The sequence below is a fragment of the Miscanthus floridulus genome, chromosome 3 (genome assembly GCF_019320115.1).
Source record: "Miscanthus floridulus cultivar M001 chromosome 3, ASM1932011v1, whole genome shotgun sequence".
Lineage (NCBI taxonomy): Eukaryota > Viridiplantae > Streptophyta > Magnoliopsida > Poales > Poaceae > Miscanthus > Miscanthus floridulus.
In genome coordinates, this window is record NC_089582.1 from 139,198,134 (window position 1) to 139,216,825 (window position 18,692).

An 18,692-nucleotide genomic window follows, 5' to 3' on the forward strand; every position below is an offset into this window, starting at 1 on the left:
GGACATACGCCGTTCGCTCATCGGTCATCGCTGCCACTCCGTCCCACAGGCGCCCAGCAGGACAGAACTGGACTGGACGTGCTGGATGGATGGCATCGGCATGCGCCTCTCGGTCGCAGTAACGCGGCACAGCGACACGGGGGCCCGTGGACAGACAGACACGGTACATGGGCGCCCGTGCCGGGGGCTGGCGGGGCGGGCGCGTCACGAATTGAAGGGGGGCGGGCCGGCTGGCCGGCTGGCCGTGGCCTCTCTGCTAGTCTGCTTCTGCTCCCCTCTCCTCTCCTCTCCTCTCCTCCTCGCCATGCGTAATTGCGTATTCGACTCCTGTGCGCGCGCAGGCGGTCTGACAGGCATCACATGCCCGCGCACACCCACAGGCTCGCAATGATCAGCCCCTCACATGGGGTGAGGGGCTTGTGATGCAGCGGGAGCAGCTAGCAGGACCAGGGACACGGCTTGACCCACCCCCAACACACCATGCCGGTGCGCCCCCCTCGGCAGTCGGCCCCTCCCTTATTTCAACCCCATCGGCCGGCACACCCAAACCCACACCCACAGGCAGCCCGTCCGTCCAGCCGGCTCGCCCGCCGCCCTTCCTCTTAAATCCACAGGCATCCTTCCCCATCCCCACGACGAGAGAGCCTGCATGGCCATGGCGCCGCAATGATAACATTCCTCTGAACTCGTCCCCATCCCAAAACCAAACACACAAGAGAACTCTGCTCTGCTCCGGCTTCTTCTACTACATCCGTGCAGAACTGCTTCTCCTCCTCCTCGCAGTCGCAGCCTTTGCCGCAGCTCTGACCGGTGACTGCCGCCTCGGAATCTTCTCTTCCTCGGGACGACTCCCGTCGGTGGCGCCGCCGGCCTGGTCACATCGGTCGTCGCACCTGAATGCGACTCGGCGATCGTCCTGCAGCGCGCACGTCGTTCCGCGCCTGATCGGGCTGACAGCGAGAGCTTGGGAAGATGCCCACCAGGATGCGCGGCGCCGCCGGCGGCGGCTTGGCCGACGACACGCGGGACCTCCAGCGCCAAATGGGGTGCATGGCCGGCATATTCCAGATCTTCGACCGCCAGCGGCTCATCACTGGGGCCGGTCGCCGCGCCGCCCGGCAGCAAAAGAGGCTGCCTCCGCCTTCCACCCCACCAGGTAATGGCTCCTCGCTGCTCTCTGTTCCCTGCATCTTTCTGCTGCGTTACGTTCGCATTCACTTGGCTCAAGTGTTTCACAAACAGCCTTGTTTTTTTTTTCTTTTAACTTTTTTAATTTAATAGCGTTTTGCTTCTAAGAACTGATCCAATTACTAGGGTCTACTTGGTTTACGACCAAAATTTACCATGCCAAAGATTTGGCAAGCAAAATGTGAGTGGCTGGCAAGTTTTTGTAGCAAATCAAATGAGAGCAAAAATCATGTCTTGCTAAATCTTTGGCTTGTCATATTTTGGAAGCCATCCAAGCAGCCCCTAATCACACCCTTCTCCAAGTCGTTACTAGATAGCGGAGCTACTCATCCTGGTATGGTTGACTAGAGATGAGAAAGGCAGGTGTCATTTCTTTTTACTTATATAAAAAATTTGCTTCGAAATATGAACACAAGCCCTTTCATACTGTTATTCAAAGTTTGGTAAGATTGACAGTTGGAAGGTTCAGCAAAGAACAACCTATCAAAGGAATAAAATTTTTTTTGGTTGGTAAAACTGCTTATTATATATACAAGTATTAAAACTGGTTGGCTTGCAACATGGGCGAGCCACGTCCTGTAAAGTGGAACTTGCAAAAGAAATTGCCATGTTGGTACCAGAATACTAGTTTTATTTCCACTTACCTTTTTTACTGACAAGAGACTATAGGAGGTTTGTTGTGCAAGTTAGCAGTACATCTGTAAGGAAAAAACATGTGTACAGTACTATAGCAGTGGTTGACTCTAGTAATTGTGATCATAAAAGCATTTCCTTAATATTGCACTAAATGACAGCACATGATACTACTACCTTTTAGCACTAGATGAGCACGGCATCGGCGTAATGACATCCAATGATGAAGATTCGGGTACCCAAAACCAGAAATAGAACGAGGATAACTATTTTCGCTGATGACTGAGGATGACAGCTGAACAGTATATTATAAATTCATTTATGTAATCGAACTGAAGAAGACGTCTTAACATTTTGTATTTTTTTTAAATAAACCCTTCTAGCAATGCCATATTAACTGAAGAGGACAGCTTAACATTTACTACTTTTAAAAAAAAATCCTCCTAGTAATGACAGATTAACTGAAGAGGACAGCTTAACATTTAGTTTTAGAAAATAAATAAATCCTTCTACCAATTACAGATTAACTGAAGAGGGCAGCACAACAATTTGATTGTAATATTTACATCATTTATTAATGAATTTCCCCCAAATAATTCATCACCTTATGCCCTTATCCATCTTTTGCATTACCATCATTGCATAACAAATTGCTCGATTTTCTCTGGTTAGGTATTTTATTCTAATAATGCATCCTTATGTTTTCCAGGCAATACTCATCCAAAGAGCAGTAGCAATGTTCCAGTTCAAAGTTCAAGTACCTCAAAGATTGTTCTGGTAATATTCCTACTAGATTGGACTGAACTTCTTTTTTCTTTTTGGCTGGGAAAACTCATGCATCAGAATTTTAGAAGTATGTTATGAATGCATAAAGAAGTTGGCACTAACCTCCCATTCGCTTATGCAGGAGAAAACATTCAGCAAATGTATGACCGAGAACAGCAGCCTTTCAATCGAATCATCAAGAGCTTCTTCTTCCTCCTCTTCGTGCTCATCCTTCTCCTCCCTTGACGGCAACAAATCAGTCCAACACGAGCTTCCTTACATCAATGAGGAGCTCTTTGTGCAGAGGTCACTGAAGAGCTCGCCAAGTTTGAAGGAATCTGACATGAACACCAAGTCTGGCCATCCTAATGTCGGTTTCAGAGACATAGTGAAGGACTCCATCAACCGGGACCCTGGAGGCCTGACTGTAAAAACCTCGGTGCAGGAGGCAAGAAGAAACGGGCAGTACAAGGACTCACCGAGGCCACTGCTGCTGTCCAAATCAATGGATGGAACCTGTATCATTGGGATCGATAGGACCACAAAGGTTCCTGCAAATGTCACTGAATCTAGAAGGTGTTTGCAGGAGCAGTCACGCTTCTCATGTGATGACCGAAGACTCCTGCGGCCAGCTGAAACCCAGGAAAGCAAGAGGCCTTCCTCGAGGCCAAAAGAGCTTCCTAGATTATCCTTGGACAGTAGGAAGGAGTCTCTGAGTCCAGGCTCACGTCAGAAGAACCTCAGTTACAGGAGAACTGATGATATTCTTCTGGATACTTTGAGGCCTCAAGATTCCCCCAGCCATAGGAGAGCTAACAGTGTTATTGCCAAGCTGATGGGGTTGGAAGAAGCAACAGATGCTACAGGGGTGCTGACTGCTGAAAACTGTGAACCCACAAGATCACCGAGACCAGCTCAAGCCACTCACCATGAGCATCCATCACGCTCCCCCAGAAGCACTTGCCAGGATTCCTGCAGCATGCAGCTGAAGAACGAGTCCTCAGTACTGAAAACCAAGCCTTTCCCACGAATTGTCACAGAAGCAGCTCCTTGGAGGCAGCAGGACAGAAGTGCCACCAATATCAAGGCACAACAATATCGAGAAGCTGAAGGGAGGCCAAGAACTGCATCTGTCTATGCTGATATAGAGAGAAGGGTCGGGGGCTTTGACTTCTTAGAGTGTAATAACAAGGACTTCAGGGCTCTCAGAATATTGGGTGCATTGAACGCAAAAGATGCTAAGAGCAAGAATGACAGCAGTGGTGGATCAGTGGCTACTCACAGGACAGGATATGATCTCACCACTAACTCTGGAACCTTCCAGGCTCCTATTGTGGTCATGAAGCCTGCAAGAACCACTGAGAAGCATGGGGTTTCACTGGCTTCTGTTGCTCCCATGGCAGGCCTCAGAAGCCTCAGAAAGTTGCCGGCTAGATATTCATCTTTCACCGGCACAAATGAGAAGATGCATCTTCGGATGTCAAGAACTCAACTGAAGTCTGAAGAAACTGTCAGCAGTGCTAGCTCGCCAAGGCCTACAAGCTCATCAAGTCCCAGAAATGTGCTAAAGAAGGCAGAGCCTGAAAGGAGGTCTCGTCCACCTGTTTCACCAAAATCTCCAAGCAAGAAGTCCAATGAAGCTATCTCTCCAAAAGGAAGAATAAGATCAAAGCCTTCTCAGGTGAAATGCCACCGTGAAGAGGTCTTGCAGAGTACAGGGAACAGAATAAGCTTAGCAAAGCAGGTTGATGTCAACGTTATGGATCGTGCAAAGCCTCCGGGTGGCAACTCAACCTTCGTTCCACCAAGCAATGCTGCTGCAACAGCAAGTCACAAGGTACAGATAAAACGGAAAGAAAGTTCATACCAATAATCCATCTAATTCTACATTTTTCATGCATTCTGTATTCATTGTTTACCACTACTTTACTAATGAGCGATTTCTCTCTACCCCCTTTCAGGCTCCTTCAATTCTGGGTTCAGACCAAAACATTCATTCACTGGACAACATTCCAAGCCCTGTCTCTGTCCTTGATACATCCTTCTATCATAAAAGGATCTCAGATTCATTCAGAGGTGAGAAGTTATTTTCTTAGTTACCAGTATTAATTTGCATTAGATATCCACTTGTTTCGTGCAAGAACATTAGCATGATAGATCCTTTGGTTTGGTCTTATTCAATTCAGAAACCCATAGTGTTACTAAAAGGACAAGCATAGCTAGCTGTCAGCGTGCTGATAACGCTAGTGACAGATAATCTGCAATAAAAGCTACCAGGTAGCTCGTGGTCCTGCAATTAGGAGGAACAGTGCATGGCTGCAACCCCACAAGCAGCAATGCTGATGCAGGAGCATGATATGTGTCTTTTGGTTTGCATACATGCTAGTATAGATGTGCCCACCAATGTCCCCCTATACAAATACACCCAGCGTGTATGATCTGTATGTTTATTCTAGGTAGACAGTGTTTTTGTCTCTCCTGTCTGATACATGCTTTCTTCAGTTGAATTGTCAGGCAGCGAACTCTGTATTTTCGTTTGGTACATTAAATTGTTCTGCACTGTATAGGAATTGTTTTCTGAACATACCCTTTTACCTGTTCAGATGGTGAGAGACATTCTTCAGAGGAATGCTGGAACCCAAACAGCCTGCCTGACACGCCACAGTCAAAAGCGAGCAGTGAAGTCAACCAGATTAAACCAGAAAATTTGGAAGTTCTGATCCAGAAGCTTGAGCAACTGCAATCAATGAATGAAGAAGACGCAAGTATCCAAGAAGTCATGGCATCAGTCACTGCAAATAAAGATCACCAGTATATCTATGAGATACTGTTGGCATCTGGTCTTTTGCACAAAGAACATAGCATCGCAGTATTACCTGGTCAACTCCAACCATCAAATTATCCAATCAATCCGGAGCTCTTCCTCATTCTTGAGCAAACAAAACCAGACTTAGTTTCCGCCTTCCAAACTGTCAGCGGAGCTAAGAAAAGTTGTAAGCCTTACACAGGGAGGCTTCATCGAAGACTTGTGTTTGACCTGGTAAATGAAACAATAGCTCATAAGATGAGCATCTGCAGATCTGGAAGGCAGACAGTAAAGTTTCTTCAATCAAGGAAGTTAAGTGGGTGGCAACTATTCAAGGATTTATGCACTGAGGTTGACAGGCTAATAAAATGCTCCGAGGAGGAGGAGAATGAAAACATGATATTAGATGAGGATACAGTCAATGGAACGAAAGACTGGATGAGCTTCGACACTGTGCTACATGGCATGGTTTGGGAAATTGAACGATCCATCTTCAAGGGCCTTATCGACGAGGTCATCGGCGGTGAGACTACAGATAAGATGCAATTTGTACAAAGGAAGCTGCAGAGGCAGCTTTCTTTCAGTAGTATAAACTGAATATGCGCTGTAGTAGTCATTTCCATTAAGAAGCTTATAGCAAGTAGCAACTAGTAAATGTGACATTTTCTATTTTTCTGAAGACTAAACTGTAGGAGGAGTATAAATGATCCTCAACACTAGTCTTGCTGCCAGAAGCAAGAAATATAAATATAATATTCTTATTAAACTTCTGTCTAATGGTGTGATGTTGTTTTGATTGAATCATGCCGCATGCGGCACAATTACACAAGCCGTTGTTTCTTTTTTCATGAAGCAGGGACCATTTGGCTTCTATAGTTCAGGACCTTCTCATACTATTATAGATAACAAGATGTCTTCTGCCACTCTGGCAGAGTGCTAATGACACCAAACTGGGGTTCTAAAACTGTAGTCCAAACTGTCTTACTATTTAGCCAAAAGAATGCAACAGTTCCAACCTGGCATTCACACATGATCAACAAAACGAGCCACTACCCTCCGTCCCTCCCCAAAGTAAACGGACTCGATTTAACTTTTTTCAACTTCGACCAATTATATATAAAAGAATATTAATATTTATAATACATAATTAGTATCATTAGATAGATCGTTGAATATATTTTAATAATAAAATTATTTAAAGATATAAATGTTGCACGTATTTTCTATAAATCTAGTCAAAGTTAAAAAAATTTAACCTGTACATCTGTACGGGGACGGAGGGAGTATGTGCGAAGACATCTAACACTGCAGTGCCAGATCATGTAGGACACGGGATATGACACCGGATGCAAATTGGGGCTTTGTTTAGATCACCTCCAAGGCCATGTTTAGATCGTAAAAAATTTCAAACCGATGAATAGTAGCATTTTCGTCTTATTTGATAAATATTGTCCAATCGTGGACCAACTAAGCTCAAAAGATTCATCTCGTGATTTCCAACTAAACTGTGCAATTAGTTATTTTTTTACCTACATTTAATGCTCCATGCAAGCGGCTAAAAATTGATGTGATGGAGAGAGAGTGAAAAAACTTGGAGGTGATCTAAACAAGGCCCAAATTCCAAGTTTTTTCACACTCTCTCCATCACATCAATTTTTAGCCGCTTGCATGGAACATTAAATGTAGGTAAAAAAATAACTAATTGCACAGTTTAATTGGAAATCACGAGATGAATCTTTTAAGCTTAGTTGGTCCATGATTGGACAATATTTACCAAATAAGACGAAAGTGCTACTATTTATCGGTTTGAAATTTTTTGTAATCTAAACGTGGCCCGGGAACAGAGAGATGAATTGAACAGACAAGGACAGGACAGGACAGGCATTTGCTGAAAGTGACAGAGCAAGGCGTACCTCCAACTCCAATCCCAGACCGGCATGCATGCTTGCCATTTTCCAAACTGTACGCGCACAGTGAATTGGCCAAGTTTGCAATGATCCACCTCCCGGAGTTATCTGACAACGACTTTCACAGAACTCCGGCACTCGATGCCCCTTCAGACTTTCAGCACGGCTAAGGTTTCAATGGTACTGTTAACTTTACCAGTCGGAGATTCATCGGCTCCGACATGTGTACTGCCACAGTGCCACGGCCCCCCCGTGCGGTTAGCTCGCGTCATCGCCAAGGACGAACAGTCCTGAGCTTGGGAGGAAGCCTTTCGGCACCGCACATGGAATGCCGACGCCGCCATGTCAGGCAGCGGAAGCAATAAGTTAGCATCGTCCCCATCAGCGGGTCATCTGCAACAGGACCTGGCACCGATGGTGGGCGACGCCGCCAGCTAGCACGCGCGGCCCAGATGCGAGACGCTGCTCTCCCAGTCAGGCAATGGCGCATAGGAGCAAGCGCCCTCCGGCGCCACGCTCAGTGCGCGCGCGCGCCTCACAAGCGTTTCGTCGAGCACGCGGTCGGCGCGCCACTGCCAGCTGGCTAGGAACGGTGAGCTGACGATCGCGATCTCGGAGAACGCATCGCCGCCTCCACCCTCCTCGTCAAATTCATCATCTGACGCCACCACTGCAAGAGGTGGGACGACCGACGGCGGCCCGGAGGCCCCGCAGCGGCATTGGAGCAGTTATTAGTGGTGGTGGTGGTGGCCAGTGGCCACAGGCCGCCAATCGTAGTGGAAATTGGAATGGCGAGGCCACCGGCGGCCGCCCCCCGCTACAACTTAATGGGCTGGTAAACTGTTCGGCGGCCAAGATCAGCCAGGCCTAACACACAGGGACGAAAGTCACATGGGCCCTAAATTATCATGTTTGGCCCGTTGGAGTGCTTTGCACGCGTGACTGGGAAGGAAATGAAACGTCGAAACGGCGAAACCCACCCAACCGCACCCTCCGTCAGTCCGTCACGCGTGTAGCCCACGGTAAGTTAGATGTGGCCCCACACGTCAGAGAAACATGGTTGCTTCGGGAGCCCGCGCCTCACTAAACCCTTTTCGAAACCCTCTTGTCCTGTTTCGCTATAAACCCTTCACGCCCCCCGTTTCACGCCCCGGCGTCCGCGGCTCGCTTCTGTTCGCGCCGCCGACTCGCCTCGCGTTCGCGTCGACTCGCTAGGGTTTGCCGTTCCCGTCGCGGGCCAAGGCGGCGTCGTCTCGTGGCGGCGCCGTCTCCGTGGGCCTTCCCGCTCCCAAGGTTCGCATCCCTTTCTTTTCCCTCTTTCAATGCTTTTTGATCCCTCCGCATAGGTTTGATTGTTTGAATGTGTGTATTACTGGCGATCGGGTTGTCTCGACTGTGGTGGTGCGTTGTTTTAGTAGCGAGATTACTTCGGAATCCAGTGGCTGTAAATTGCGAATTGGGGAGGGGGTAGTTTCTTTCGTGCCGAGATTATTTTGCAATCGAGGGGTTAGTAGATTGGAATTCGTGTTGTGGTTCTGGCTGGAGTTTTTGTTTGTGTTCTGATGGCGTCATGACAATCAGATCCTCTTGCTTCCTACACCTGTGTAGGATTAGACGGAAGTTATGTTTCCTGTGGTGAAGAACGATCAACCTCTTGCTTCCTACGCCTGTGTTGGAATTTATGTTTCTTGTGGTGAAAAAGGTTGGGTTAGATGGAATTTAAGTTTCTTTTGGTGAAAAAGATTGACATTTATGCAACATAACAGTGAACTAGCGTGAATTTGTCTGGTTTTGATTTGCTGCTAAGCTAGTCGCAGCTCCCAGTAGTGTATGAAAATGCACAATGTGGAATCAGGGTATTAAGAAGGAAACATGAATTCATGAACTACCATCATGCTGTCTCCTGCCGTTTGTACTTCTGGTTGGCACTTGGCAGTCAGCACTGAACTTCTGGTCAAATTCAACAACATTGATATCTTTTCTTCGACGTAAGTTTGTACAATGGGCGTAATTGATATGGATGTTGTTAAATTGTCTTGCTTTACTTTCTGAAGAAAGATATGGTAACTACATACTTGCATAGGTTGTTGGATGATTTACCTTGGGGTTGCTTACTGCTTCTTTTTCCAATGTTTCAGTAACCTTCCTACTTGGGTGCTTGGCAAACTAGATAGAATCTTTTCTTGTTTCCTTTTCATTACACTGGATAACCGTGCATCTCCTAACAGTCCCACTTCAAGGCTCTTAAATACTAATTTTGCTATACCTTGTGCAGCAATGGCCTTGGTAGCTGGGAGCCCAGCTACTTCTTTTACTCCACAAATGGTATTGTTTTTCAACCCTTTAATTAACCTTTACGTTTGTCAATAATCTTTGAGTTGGACTGAAAGTAATGATGTTTCTGCTTACAGGTTGCTAAAGCATTTGTTAAACAATACTACCAAACTCTTCGTTACACACGAGAGGATGCCTATAAGTTCTATAATGACTCAAGTATTCTTGGTCGAACAGATTCTAATGGGAAAATGATGAATGTAACCACAATTAATGTAAGTTCTCTGCAACGTCATGATGCTAGTGCTATCAATGGATTCTAGGAACTTTGGAATAGAAGTTTTGTCTGGTTTCAATGTCAGAATATGAATTTTGATGACATGTTTCTTATCTGCCTTATTAATTTAGAAGCTAATCAAATATATGGCTGATAGGCTTAACTACGCTAGTATATCATGGCCAACAAACTGTTCTTTTACGATGATTCCTATTTTTTTTATGGATGAGGTGGTGATGGATCAACCCATTCCATTTCCTAAACTAGAAAAAAAATAGAGGTAGTGGGCCACTCCATAGATCAAACCAAACACTCCCATAGGCTCCTGTCTCGATTAAATCTTGGTTTCAAATTGAACAAACTTGGCAATGCCTTATCTCTATATGTATAGAAGCAACAAGAAAAACAAGTGAATGTAGTCACTTCAAACATAGGAATAATAACAAGTGAATGGGTGGAGCATGGACTAGTACTTGAAATTATGATTTTTAGCTCTGATTTATTGTTTATATCTTGTATAAATCAGTCATAGCTTTTTATTCCTATGTTGATTCTGATGGGCTGATCAATTTATTTTATGTGCTTGAGCAGGATATCAAGGAGCAACTTGTGTCTACAGACTTTGCTGACTGTTTGATAGAGATAGAGACTGTTGATGCACAGCCATCCCACGTGGATGGTGTGCTCATTTTGGTTGCTGGATATTTTACAACCGCTGCTGTGACACAGAAGTTCACACAGTCATTCTTTCTTGCTCCACAGGAAAACAGAGGCTATTATGTTTTGAATGATATGTTCAGACTTACCCGGATTTCAACTGAGGTGAAGGAAGTTGTAGCTAACCATGATAATAAAAGCACACAGATTACAACCCTGCCCAATGGTGAAGTTGTCAGCACCTCTGCAAATGTTGTTTCTCCAGTTAAAAATGATCCTGTTGTTGAGACATGTGTGAAAGTGGTTAACAAGGATGTGGAGAAGATACCTGAGGCTTCAACTCCTCTTACTGCTGAGAAAGCAGTTAACAATGATTTGGAGAAGATTCCTGAGGCTGCTCCAAAACCCCGCGCACCAGTTGAGAAGGCTGCTCCAGCACCTCGAGCACCAGTTGAGAAGGCTGCTCCTGCTCCTCGCGCACCAGTTGAGAAGGCTGCTCCAGCACCTCGCGCACCAGTTGAGAAGGCTGCTCCAGCACCTCCTGCGCCAGTTGAGAAGGCTGCTCCAGCACCTCCCGCGCCAGTTGAGAAGGCTGCTCCAGCACCTCTTGCGCCAGTTGAGAAGGCTGCTCCAGCTCCTCGCGCACCAGTTGTGAAGGCTGCTCCTGCTCCTCGCGCACCAGTTGAGAAGGCTGCTCCAGCACCTCCCGCACCAGTTGAGAAGGGTGCTCCAGCACCTCCTGCGCCAGTTGAGAAGGCTGCTCCAGCACCTCCCGCGCCAGTTGAGAAGGGTGCTCCAGCACCTCCCGCGCCAGTTGAGAAGGCTGCTCCAGCTCCTCGTGCACCAGTTGTGAAGGCTGCTCCAGCTCCTCGCGCACCAGTCGAGAAGGCAGCTGCAGGTCCTCCCACACCAGTTGTGAAGTCTGCTCCAGCTCCTCACTCATCAGATGAGAAGGAAGTAACTAGGAAGACTTATGCATCAATTGTGAGTTTTTATTTTTTATTTTTACTTTCATGTACCTTTTACCGCTGCAAGTATCTAATGTGTCTGAGTTATTATATTGCCTTTTTTTCAATCATCTGGCGAATTGCGTGTTGGCATATTTATTTTTGTATTGTCTGTTGGTGACTTGTAGGTTAAAACCATGAGGGAGAGCACACAGCCTGCCCCAGCTGCCAGACCCGCCAAACCCAATCCAAGGCCAAAGGCGGCTCAAAATGTGGAGACAAATGTGTCCTCACCTTCAAAACCTGCTCATTCTACTGATAATGCCCTCCCAGGCGATAAAAGTGTTCCTAAAAATAAATCACATGATGGTTAGTTTCTCTTTTCTACTTCAGTTTCTTGTTTAAAGAAACAAGAAAATAATGGGGTTTATTCTGAATTGTAATGCTACCTTGCTTTGCAGAGCTAGGGTACTCAATTTTTGTTAAAAATTTACCTTTCGACGCAACTGTTGAAATGGTGGAACAAGAGTTCAGCAAGTTTGGTTCTATTAAATCTGGTGGTATACAAGTCAAATGCCAGGTTAGTTTAATTTGTAGGTTTATGGGTGTTTGGTTTTGAGGGGTTGATCCATCATTAGGCGATTCTATGAATTTTGGTGGGATGGCCCCATTCATCATGTTTATACTAATTGTATTCAAAAGGGGAATGAAGTGGTGATGGATCAACTCATAACATTTCTCAAACCAAACAAGAATTCGAGGAGTGGGATGTGCTTTAGTTTCTACACTTGTTGACATTTTCTTCATGTTGTTGCAGCCTGATCAGTTTTGCTTTGGCTTTGTTGAATTTGAGTCTCAGCAATCCATGGTAGCAGCCATCGAGGTTTGTTTGCCTTCTTGTCTAGTTGACTTGTTTTAGAGCATGCTTTGCAGTTAAATTCTTCTGTTGCATTCATGTATTTGGTTACTTTTCTAGGCATCTGCAGTCTGTAAGCTACATTAATGAAGTAGTTTCAGTTAGCTGGAGAACATTTATCTATGTATTTTGACTTACGCTGAACGATGTGCATGTGCTGTGGGTTTATAAAGTTTGAATAACTCAATGATGGCTCACAGTATTTACAAATAATAATATTTCCTTTTTTTAGGCTTCTACGGTTTATTTCGGCCCAAGAGAATCATATGTTGAGGAGAAAAGAACCAAAACACGAGGTGAGGAAGCATTCCGATCCACATAAGTCTAGGCGAATGAGCATGTTTTGGTTCATAATTGTTGACATACTGCCTCAACATGTTCACTGTAGAGATAGATAGGTGGCTTTGTAAAAGTAATGGCACCCTGACCTCTTACTGTCATAAATTCTGAATTATATTCCCAGAGAAGGGAAGTCGTGGCTGTGTTGGTTAGCAAGAATATTTTACTAGATGGTGTCTGCAGTTTGGTTTTGGTTCCATTCCATCCTGGGCTAAATATTTCCATACACAGCGAACTAGCTCATGTGCAACTCCCTACATTTTCTTTGTAGTTAATTAATTTGAATTCTAGCAACTAGTAGCTGCTTACCATTATTGGGGCTTTTCAGTTGTCTAACCTTTGATGATATAATTATCTTGGTCTTGTGCTTGAGCTAGTTTGTGCCTCTGTGTTCATTTTTTTTTGTTTGAATTCAACTGACGTGCTTCTTTTTCTTTTTTTATTTCAGTTGTCGATGGTGTTATCACACGTGGGGATGACAATGGCTTCCAGTATGGCAGAGGTGGTTACTACGGGGACAGCTACAAGCGGCAGTGGGGCGGTCAGAACAACGGCTACTACCACGATGGAGATAACACGAGGAACGACTATTCAGGCTGTGTCCGAGGACCGCAAGGGAACGGCTACCCTCAGAACAGCAACGGATACCACCAGAACAGGAATAGCTACCAGCAGAACGGCAACGGCTACTCTGGGAATGGCTACCAACAGCGACGCCCCAGCAACAACAACGGGAACGGGAGGGTTGAGCGCAACAATGGCCCTAGGCAACAACAAGGCCCTGCTGCTGCGTAGACTGACATTTTGCAGTTCATCCATGAAACGAAAGCAGTGATGGCTACCAACAGCGACGCCCCAGCAACAACAACGGGAACGGGAGGGTTGAGCGCAACAATGGCCTTAGGCAACAACAAGGCCCTGCTGCTGCGTAGACTGACATTTTGCAGTTCATCCATGAAACGAAAGCAGTGAGGATACTTTCATGTCCTAGGAACTAGGAACACCAGGCTTGTCTAGACACTTTGGCATGGGCTGCATTTTTGGCGCAATTGATAACAGCAATTGTGCGTCTTTTGTCTGGAACTGCTATGAGTAGTGGGGAACAGGTATTGCAAAAAATCATCTATCTACTTCCCGCAAATTAGCCGCTACTCTATGTTGTGCCGTCCTCTTCAAGCTGTCCGTGTGGACGGCGATTCATCTGCTTGGCAAAGGCTTGCAAATTTCTAAATATAATTTTGTGGGCCGTGTCCCGGGACTGGCAACTGGACTGATGTATTGTAGGCGAGGAGACAAGCTCTTCTCCTTTTTTTTGGGCCGGGCCACTGCTGGCCACAGCTTTTGCAGGGGAGCTTGTTCCGTGTTTAGCTTGGCCAAGCGCCACAACCCACAGGGATCGCATCGCATTCACGCGCTCCCACCTCCCTCCCTTTCCGTCCGCCCGCGATCCGCTTCGTTCCCCGGGGGCGACACATGTTTTGTTCCCAAAAAACTCCGCGGTTGCGTCTGCCTCGCGCAGTCGCGCTCGTCCGCTCCGCACCTGGCGCGTCGCGGCCATGAGATATTTCGTCGTGGATTCCCTCCCTCCCCTCCGCCCCCCCTCCCCCCCCCCCCCCCCCCCCCCCCCGACCACCACCACAGGACCAGTCCAGGCGCACGCGCACGGCAACTTGCTCTCCTCTCCGTGGTGCTGGTGCGTGCATGCACTGTCCCTGTCCGCTTCACTTCACAGAGAAGGAAAAGAGCGTGACCAGGCGAGGAAACAAAGAGGCCAAACGTGTGTTGTGGTGCATGCACCGTAAATACTACCACGCCTGTCCGCTTCATCACACAAAGAAAGGAAAAAAAGGAGTGACCGAGCGAGAGAACCAGATGCCAAACCTGTGCGGTGCATGCACAGTAAATACCATATTAGTTACCGCGGCGTGTAGAGGTTGCAATCGGACTGCGAAGGACAGCTAGCATGCCAAGGATACGATATATCGGCCGACAGTCACGGCTATGAGGTGACACTTTGACTGGTAATTTGTACGAGAACAGGACATTTCAGACGACCAAATAAATAAATACCATGCAAGTGTTCTGTTCATGATGTATGGATCTTTAATAGACATCTATTTCACTGTACTATATATATGTCATGTCATCTAGCTTATGTAACGTAGTACTGCCTCCGTTCTCAACGTTTTACGAAAAGTGATTCACGTATGACTAAGTTTTTAGAAAATAATATTTATAATTATGTCTTTAAATTAATTTATTAAATATATTTTGTAATTAACCTGATGGTATTTATTTGGTATCATAAATATAGATATTTTTTATCTATAATAATTGGTCAAACTTAAGGTAGTAAAACGTGACATTGTGCTAGAATTGTATTTTTTTTAGGGACAGAGGTAGTAATACTTCTTCTTTACATATTGTTCATGAACAAAGTTAAAAGATTGGGCGCTACTAGAGCGTGCGCGTGCAGGATCTGAGTTTTTCGCCCGCTCACCTCCTCCACAGCAGATTCTAGTCGCAGAAAAAAAAAACACACAACAACTCTCTCTTCCCCGACTCCGGCGCCCTCGCACCCGCCGCCACCGCCTCACCGCGGTGAGCTAGGGTTTCTTCGGAGCTCCGCGGCCGCGGCCAAGGAGCTCCAGCGAATCCCTAGCTCACCCGTGGTGCCACCTTCTCCCCCCTTCCCCCGCGCGCCAACGCCACCATGGACGGAGCTCCCCCGCCCCGACCGCTCCTGCCGCCGCCAGCTCCCCTAAACCGCCCATCGACCATCGCCACTGCCTGGCCTACCAGCCTCTCCCCCTAGCCGGCCATTCTATAGCCCACCGGTGTTGGAAGAGATGATAGGGTGAGCTCGTCGGAACCCTAGAAATCAGATCCACGAGGAGGAGAGAGGAGAGAGGAGGAGAAGGCCTACCTGGCGCGGATCCGCCGCCGCCGCCGCCGGATCCGACGGATCCGCCATGGCCAGCACAGGCGCGAGGAGGCGGTGGGGCGCGGGCGTGGGAGGACGCCGTCGGTTGGGGCTCACCGGTCGCCGTTGCCGGAGAGAGAGAGAGTGGGCGCTTCTCAGTGCGGGCACGGGCAGGGCTGAGTGCGGGAGACGTGCGAGCGGGCACGGGGGGCTGAGTGTGAGCGCTTTGGCTAACGCGTGCGCGCTCGTAATAAATCATTTCCGTAAAAGATTAACTAGATGAGAATTCTAATCCGATCGATATCGATCTAATTCCCCAAATGAAGTGAGCACGTAAGTACTAGTCAATACAATGGCACGAATGAGTAGGTTTTGTCGACCAACAAACTAGGGTCAGTTCGCTTGTGCTGTTCAGCCGGCTTTAATCCGTACAAATTAATTGTGGAACAGTATTTTTCTCTCATAACAAAACAACCATACAAATCAGCAGAAGCCGATTTATTACCAGCCGAACATGGCCTTAAGGGTGCGTGAACACAAAAGTAGTACTAGTATGGAGTAGTATATATATATAGTATTATTAATATGTACATCAACCCCCCCCCCCCCAACCCCCAACCCCATAGAGTGCCACCCTTGTTTAGTTGCTCGATTTTGGACAACCAAAATCACTGCGACAGCACTGTAGCGCACTGTAGTATTTCGTTTGTATCTGATAATAATTGTCTAATCGTTGACTAATTAGGCTCAAAACGTTCGTCTCGCAAAGTACGACCAAACTGTGCAATTAGTTTTTGATTTCGTCAACATTTAGTACTCTATACATGTACCACAAGTTTAATGTGACGGGAAATCTTTTTTTTTGCATAGTACCAAAGTTTGGATTTGGGTGGCACCCACGTGAATTATGGCATCCGCGCGCGCACAGACCAGCAAGTTGCACGTATTGTCTCGGCTCAGGTGCATGCACGCACACTGCCGTGTGCCGAATTAGTGCCAGAGGCAGCAGCAAATTGGCGTCGTGGCGACACTGAATAGTGGTCGGTGGATAACATAAACCATCACACGCGCTGGGCCGGGACGGGCTCCGTGCATGCATGTCCCTCTCTCTCTCTCTCTATCTAGATCTCGGAGAGCGATGTGACGAGGAGAGAAAGAAATTAAAGGGACAGCAGCGAGCGAGTAGAGGAGGCCGGAGATGTAGAATAGAAAGGTTAAAAGGTGGCAGGGCAATACATATTCTGCTCCCAACTTGTGCAATTTGGCTTCTGCGTTTGTGGTCAAGGACTGTGCCGTGTGTGGACCTTTTTCTCCCGTGCTGCCTTTTACACGTATATCGGCAGCTTGCGCCCCCGCCCTGTTGCTTGAGGGTTTAATGATGTGCATGCGGTCGATGGACGCGATCGACCGAGGAACTTACGTGTGGTGGACTGGTGCCCGCTGGCGCTGGTGTTTAACACGCTGCATTCGGTGTCATCACTTCGTCACAAAATCCTGGAGAAGAAATGGTACCGTAATGTCCCATGGGGCCACGCGTCATGGACACATTGGGTCCCCATGTGTCATATAGTGGCTTGAAAAAAGAGATCACTAGCATATATAGATAATAGATCAAGGAATCGTCTCGAGCTAGTTCATCAACCTGCAACGAGATACGTATCTCGATCGACCTGCAGCATTTTACCTGTCGACTGAACCCACAACCTGTTCGTTTGCTCGTATACGATCGTGGATTATAAACTGGAACTGTATTTTTCTCTCACACCAAACCGAACAGGATCCACGATAAATAATCCACGATCATTTACGGCCTGCCGAACAGGATCGGAGCATGTGTGTACGGACAAAGCGTAGTCTACAAACGTGGCCAGGTGGCCTCGAAAACCTTCCACCGTTCTACGTGTAGCTCTGCAGAGCACACATATGTGGTCGGCCCGGCCCTACTTAATCCGTACCTGATGGACGGAATGGTCACAGATTCCCTCCGAAAACGTAGTAACTATATTATAACATAAATATTAAATATAAATATCCTGTCGTAGCATTGGCAAATTTTGTAACTAATGATCGTCACGTACGTCGTTTACCAATGACAGGTCTCTATATATAGCCATATAGGCTACCTAACTACAAACTCGTTAATCGTTATATGTAGAGTTCCAGTAACAAAAATAATAATAATTGTGCCCAATAAGACTAGAGAGCTAGTACTAGTTGCATGCCAAACCAAAAGCCTCATGCCTAACACACTAGTCTAGCTAGCTGCAGGTAGCAAACATATATTCAGTCACCCCATCCATGCATGATCGTGTCAGTGCGTTTTTTTTTTTTGGCTGGCTAGCTGTTGACCTTTTAGGCTAGCTACACTAGACTAGAAGGTACATTTCCCAGTTGGCACACGCACCATCATGAACTTGATCAACTTGCTCCTTTCTGGTGTGGGTTAGTGCAGTACTTAACACTAGTAATTAATAGCAGATTTCATCATGAGGTGCAAGTTGGCCATTAACAACGACAATTAGTTAGTCCCTACGCTAAGCCGAGATGCAGCAAGGATCGCATGGCAACTTGCGCTTTATTTTCGAAACCGCAGGATGTCCAACAATCGTGGCCGGTTATATTACTAGTTGCGTGTTGGGATCAGACTTTCTTTATTAATTAATTAATGTTGGCATAAGGCAGCTAGTACGCCATAGCTAGTTAGACACGGTAAACATCACTACCATTGTCGACAAATAAATGCATGGATAAACTTATCGTCCTTTTTTTTTCAGGGAAGATAAACTTATCGTCCTTTGGTAGCATCTTTTGTTGGATTTGTGGATCGTCATCAACTTGTGTGATACGGAGTACTCGCTTTGGTTGCAAACTATACCTCACTTTATTCTTGTCTTTTAAGTCGAACTTCTCTGACTTTAATGAACCAATATCAAATTGATTTTATTAAATTCTGCGAGAATAGGAATTGATCAAAATGAGTTCATTTGAAATTGTGGATATTGATATGTTTATTTCAAAATGTGTTTATTTGAAATTGTGGATGTTAATATATTTTTTCCT

General features: G+C 46.3%; 1 protein-coding gene across 1 annotated transcript; it reads left to right on the forward strand.

Annotated features, from left to right (window-relative positions):
• The first annotated feature begins 523 nt into the window (after positions 1 to 523).
• On the forward strand, positions 524 to 13,850 carry LOC136542604 (uncharacterized). Its single transcript, XM_066535117.1, has 11 exons — positions 524 to 1,156; positions 2,531 to 2,598; positions 2,729 to 4,423; positions 4,548 to 4,662; positions 5,190 to 5,351; positions 10,803 to 11,491; positions 11,643 to 11,823; positions 11,916 to 12,034; positions 12,272 to 12,337; positions 12,603 to 12,666; positions 13,158 to 13,850. Exons 1-11 carry the CDS (start codon positions 973 to 975, stop codon positions 13,502 to 13,504), a joined length of 3,690 nt encoding a protein of 1,229 aa, XP_066391214.1. The 5' UTR covers positions 524 to 972; the 3' UTR covers positions 13,505 to 13,850.
• The last annotated feature ends 4,842 nt before the right edge of the window (positions 13,851 to 18,692 follow it).